At 35.0% G+C, this 6,000-nt stretch overlaps 1 protein-coding gene across 1 annotated transcript in view; it reads right to left on the bottom strand.

The window, feature by feature from the left end:
• Nucleotides 1-935: 935 nt before the first annotated feature.
• The window catches only part of STK17B (serine/threonine kinase 17b), a 29,655-nt gene continuing 24,590 nt past the window's right edge, over nt 936-6,000 (bottom strand). Inside the window, exon 8 of the mRNA XM_065930919.1 lies at nt 936-4,332. Coding sequence (XP_065786991.1) covers nt 4,050-4,332 — 283 coding nt within the window. The 3' untranslated portion in view covers nt 936-4,049. The remainder of the gene's footprint in view (nt 4,333-6,000) is intronic.

Here is a 6,000-nt window from a genome sequence, read left to right as displayed (position 1 = left end):
TTGATGCCGACCACATTTGCACCCACCCTTGTACATTACGGATATTCTTGAACAGTTCATACTCCAAGAGCAGAATTTAGAAGTTGTAACAAGGCATTGTCTGGCCTGCAAAGTTTAACAGATTATATAAAAGTTATTATAACTGGCCCTTTATAGAAAAATTTGTTGACATTTTTCTGGATGATCTAGACAGTCTAGATATAAATGAAAGAATGTGTACCAGTACGAGCTGAAAGGAAATGACTACAAAATATATAAAGAAATATCATCAATAGAAATTAATAGAAAGAGCAGCAGTAAGAGAACAAAATTTTTAGAATGACACCTAGAGATTTAATGCTGTGTTAACTAAGGGAGATAAGATGAATCCAGGAAGTTCGGTGAGGAGGTAATACAGAAAGGGAGAATATGATCATCAATTTACTTAGAGGTAGTTTACATTTGAGGATACTTATATCCACATAAAGATAACACATGTAACTTCAGTGACTAGGAGGAAAAAGGGCTAAAGAGAAAAACTAGGGAGTGCGAGTGTGTCAGAAAAAGAAGATATGGAACCTGAAGGTGCTCACAACTGAAAAAAAAGTTCCAAATTTTTATCAATACTTCCTTCCTACGAATTGTCAAGTCTGTACATCATTTCTCTCATCACACTTCATACTTCTTACATGGTGATTTTACTCATCTCTATGCAGCACAGTGCACTGCCATACATTGACATTTTCTAAAAGTATTATTACTTAGAAGTGAATAGCCCTTCTTGTTTTCAAATTTATGTGCTTTATCCAACAGACTGGGTCTAATAAACATAGCTGTACTAGAAAAGGAATTCAAAGACGATGTGGGTCAAAGGCTAGAGAGACTCCAGGCAAAGAGGTTAGCATTTAGGAATAGCAAATTTAGAAGTAGTTTAAAGCAAAAGACAACCACAAATGTAAAAAAAATGCTTTTTAATTTGTAACCAAAAGGATTATTAAGTTGATATAATTTTTTTTACTGGAGTATTCAAAACAATTGTAGGCAATATGCCTTAAGCAACAGATTACTGAATAAAAGTTGAGATGGACGGCAGTAGTAATTTGTGTGAAATTTATACTTGAGTTTAAAGTTCTTTAAACTTTCATAAAATTATAAACTAATAATAATTCTCCAAATTGAAAGTCAGATAACTTAATTTTAATACAATTCAAAATTAAAGTACAATTGCTTATACAACAATGAATAAGGACAAGTTTCCAAGTCAGAAATCAAACTGAAAATTCAAATATATACAGAGGAAATGTAAACAGTTATAAAATATCAACAGTTATAAATGTTACTTACAGCAAGGCTATTCAAATTTTGGTCTATGAATGATTTGTGACTCATTCAAAATGAAAGAAAGAACTTGTGCCAGAATGGAAATCTATTATGTCACTAATCAGCTATTTCTTTTATAACGAGTTTCTTGATAAAGGAAGCAGTATGCTAATTTATATTCTGGAACAGGTGCCTTATCTCATTACAACCTGGAGAACAGGTCCTGCTTACTTTCTTTAAAGTGCCATGATAATTTTACTGCTCAGAGTTAGGTTAATTTTAGTGTGGGGGAAAAACGTTGAAATGAGACATGATTGTCAGCTATACCTCTTCTATTTTTAATCCCATTGATCCAAAGATCCTAACCAAAAAGTAAATTATACTTTATAAACCCATCACAATATAACATTAATCCTCAGATGATTACTGACAACTACTCACCTCTGAGGGGATCTCCATATTCCCACTTCAGTGGGAATATGTATTAACCGTTTCAATTAACACTTGCTTTCAATCTTGCAGGAAGAAAGTAAGAAATACTTTATAATTATCAAGAAAAAAATTTAATAAGTAACAGTTATTTGTGAATAAGTTCCTCTAAAAATTGGTTTATTCTCATATATCAATCAGAAAATTTTAAGCTCATCTTTATGAAAAAATTAAACTTTTATACTATTTGGGTAACAACTAGTTGCTTTTACAATGAAAATTGGTAGGGAAAAAGGTATGGAAATTTATAACCCTGTGTATTCTATTAACTAAGGGGAAGCAGATAAACTATTTTAAGGTTCCTCAGAATAAAAGTAAACTGGCATAAAATATTTTTTAAGAAACAGTTTATAATTTAAAATTCAAACACTGCTTGATTTTTAGTATGGCATAATTCCTCTGGAAATTAAAAAATATAATATGGTCTTTTGTAAAAGTAATAATTTCCTCTTTCTCCAATGACTTACTAAACTTTACCTGCATTAGCTTAATACTGAAGGCAAATAAATGAACCAACGATTCAGAAAAAAACTCATCAGTTTAGATATACAGAAGCCCAATTAGCTTCTGCATTGACTCGTTTATTGAACCGATAACTACTTCTTAAGGAAGTTAAATGTACATTTACATGTCTTAAGATGAGAGCTTCTTCAGCACCTGAGCTGAGTGCAATATACTGGAGGGAAGAATCTCTAACAGAAAGTTGTCCAAGGACTTATTTCATCTATCTATACATATATACATACATCTATACAAACACATTTACACATATACACACACATAAGCAGAAATAACTTCTCCTTCAAGAAATGTTGAAGATGTAAAAAGAATTCTCCATTTACCTAAATAAAGCAATCTGATGGTTATTAAAAAGTTTTTAAGTTATTTGGAATCTCACAAAATTTCAACAAGTTTTTTTAGAATAACATATAATTCAAAGGGAAAAAACTCAAGGATTTCTTTTGACAAAACTGAATTTCTTTTGACACAGTATCATGGTTGCAAAGTTACAGTTATCTTACCTTGATAACATGAGTTTGAGTAGTCTCCAGGTGGAAAGTCATCAAAGATTACCCAATAGGAGTCAATCCCCACCCCCTTAGGACTGAACATAGTCACCGGCCTCCCATCATTCTGCTGTCCTTAGACTATTACCCGCAGTGGCCCCAGCGAAACCCCATTAAAGGCCACTCTGCTGAGCCCTGTCACACCCTAGGAGGGTTCTTCACGACTTTAGAAGAGCTGGATGTGCTCCTGTTTTATGCCCACGTTCACCTCGCTACTGCTGACTGGCACTGTGCTGGCAGTCCTACTGTGCTATGATGTTTTATGCATACTTTTACAACTCTGAATGACTGGCTTGCACTCCAAAACTCAGAAGATACTTAAAATCCTGCCAGTTGTGTAAGTCTGTCAGTACTTTCTTCTACATTCAATTAATAAATATGTTTCATTGACTGAAAATAGAGCCCATTCAGCTTCATCTAAGCATCTTCTATTCTAGAGAATCTGGAGGATGAAAACCCTCTACACTTGAATAGCTTCTATTCTCCATCTTTCAGACCTTGTTAAATCTGAAGTATGGTGAGAGTGGGCAAAAGACATTTGAGTTAAAAATGATGCCATGCTGCTCTTTCCTGTTTTAACTTGTATAGAATATCCATAATCCACTTTCTAACCCCTCCTCTGCTCTGGTTAAAGGACCTGTCTCATACAGTGGATCATATGTAATGCAGTTACAAAATATCCATGACTGAAAAACACTTTCAAGTGTTAAATATCTTGAGCATCTATAGAATAGCTATATTTTCATTTAAACTTGAAACTGTTATCCTAAACAAACATGTTGTCAATAGAGGCATGGTGTAGGGCTTACCTTGGAGAAGCTATTAAATTCAATTGTGTTCATTTTGTTTAGTTTACGTCAACCATAATATAACCCAAATCACTTTTTTCCTGATATGGAAGACATTTTGATAAATCCATTTGAACCCAAATTCTTTCATTAACATGTAAACTCACAAGTACAATTTTATTTTTGTTATATATTTAAATATTTTTTGAAGAGTTGATATCTCAGTATAGGGAATGAAATTATGCTAGTAACTACTAATTTAGCATTCAAACATTTCCCTAAATTCTTCAATTCAAAAGTGCATTTACAATATAAACATGCCATATGTGAAGCTACAAACCACAAGCTCACACGGGAGTGGATTTCAGATTCCAGATTCAGTTCAAATGGGTTAAGGAGAAAAGTGCTAACAGAGCAAATCTGACACAAGTTCGTGGGGGTTAGGCAATGAGTCATCAAAGCGGAATCTTTTGGACACCAAGCTGCTGTCCTCCGGGATGTTCTCCTTGTCTTCTCGGTCACTACAGGTACCATTACAAGAGGGTTTGTAAGTCTTGTCCTCTGAGGACCTTACTGTATGATCCTGACTTTGAGAGGAACTGGAGGTTTCTTCAGGGTGAAACAAGTTTCCAAAGTCCCACTGCTGCAGCCAGGAATGAGAAAGGCAGATTTCGGCTGTTGGTCTTTTCCTTTGAACGAAAGTACCGAGAAAAAATTGAGATCTAAAAATCAGGTTGGAAATGTCTGTAGTTTAGTACATTATAGGTTTATTTTTTTATCTATTCTGAAAATAACACATACCCATAGTACAGGAGGGAATAATAATAAGAAAAGTGGAACACCTACAGTTTGTTTAATTCTGACATGTGCTAACATACCATGAAGCTTACAGACAGGACTATCTAGTCAAAACACTAGGGAACATATTTTAACCTTGCAAATAAAAATCAGTAAAATTATAAAGACTCTTGGGTCTATAAACCCTTTGAAGGAAAATACATGTAAGTAAATTATAATCTCTATATACTTTGTTCTTAAAAAGTAGTTAACAGTTAAATCTTGAAAACAGAGACTACTCTTCAAAGATGTTTATCTAATATTTTTAGTTTTTAAATTTTGTTTTCTCTTGTGAAAGCAACATGGTCAAATATCATAATATTTCAGAAGGAAAGAAAACTTCAACCTTAACATAACCACCATAACCATTAGAACGTAGGTTTCCTTAGTCTTTGCTTTTATGTTCAATTTTTATGATTAAAAAAGATTTTATGATTATAAAAAAATTAAGGTGCTCATTACAGAAACGTTAGAATCTAAGTGAAAAATATTTAAGAAAACTAAACAGTTTAAAACCATAAACACATAGAATAATCACTATTTCTATTAAATAACCATCTATGAATGGTAGCCTGCCAGGCTCCTCTGTCCATAGGATTTTCCAGGCAAGAATACTGGAGTGGGTTGTCATGTCCTCCTCCAGGGGAATCTTCCTGACCCAGGGACCGAACTGTGACTCTTACGTCTCCTGCATTGGCAGGCAGATTCTTTACCAAGAGCACTACCTGGGAAGCCCAAAATAGAGCTAGTCAGTGTTTGTTAAGACTTGCATTAAGCCTAGGTTTTTTTTCTTAAGCAAATAAGGAAAGTGAATCCTCCAGGAGATTAAGCAACTGTCAGAGAGAGAAGACTTGACAAGTAACAAATCCAGGATCCCAGCCCAAGACAGTATATCACAACATCTGAGTTACATGCAGCCAAGGCATTTTAAGGTAAATAGGGCTGACCCAGGGGCTTCCCAGGTGGCTCAGCTGTAAAGAATTCACCAGCAATGCAGGAGACCTGGGTTCCATCCCTGGGTCGGGAAGATCCCCTGGAGGAGGAAATGACAATCCACTCCAGCAATCCTGCCTGGAAAACTCCACAGACAGAGGAGCCTGGTGGGCTATGGTCCATAGGGCTGCAAAGAGTCAGACACAACTGAGCAACTGAGTACACACATACAGGACTTATTCTGGTAAAGAAAAGGAGGTGAGCTTTTTCTTTTCCTGCTTTGAAGTTGCCAATGAGTGAGGTAAGAATCTTAAGACATACTTTCAAGTACCTTCTTTAGCAGGCAAAGAGTATCTGCTCCTTAAAAATTTGACAATCAGTATTTGAACTTGTTATACAACTATAGTTATTTCACTATAAATAATTCATACCAAAGTCTTATCATAACCAGCCACGTATATTATACATCTTTGGTGTGTGTGTTCAGTTGCTCAGTTGTGCCTGACTCTTTGTGACCCCACAGACTGTAGCCCTCCAGGCTCCTCTGTCCATGGAATTTTTCAGACTACTGGAGTGGGTTGCCATTT

This window comes from Muntiacus reevesi, chromosome 3 (assembly GCF_963930625.1).
Source record: "Muntiacus reevesi chromosome 3, mMunRee1.1, whole genome shotgun sequence".
Lineage (NCBI taxonomy): Eukaryota > Metazoa > Chordata > Mammalia > Artiodactyla > Cervidae > Muntiacus > Muntiacus reevesi.
The sequence above is the reverse complement of the archived record's forward strand: the minus strand, read 5'-3'. Positions and strand labels throughout refer to the sequence as shown.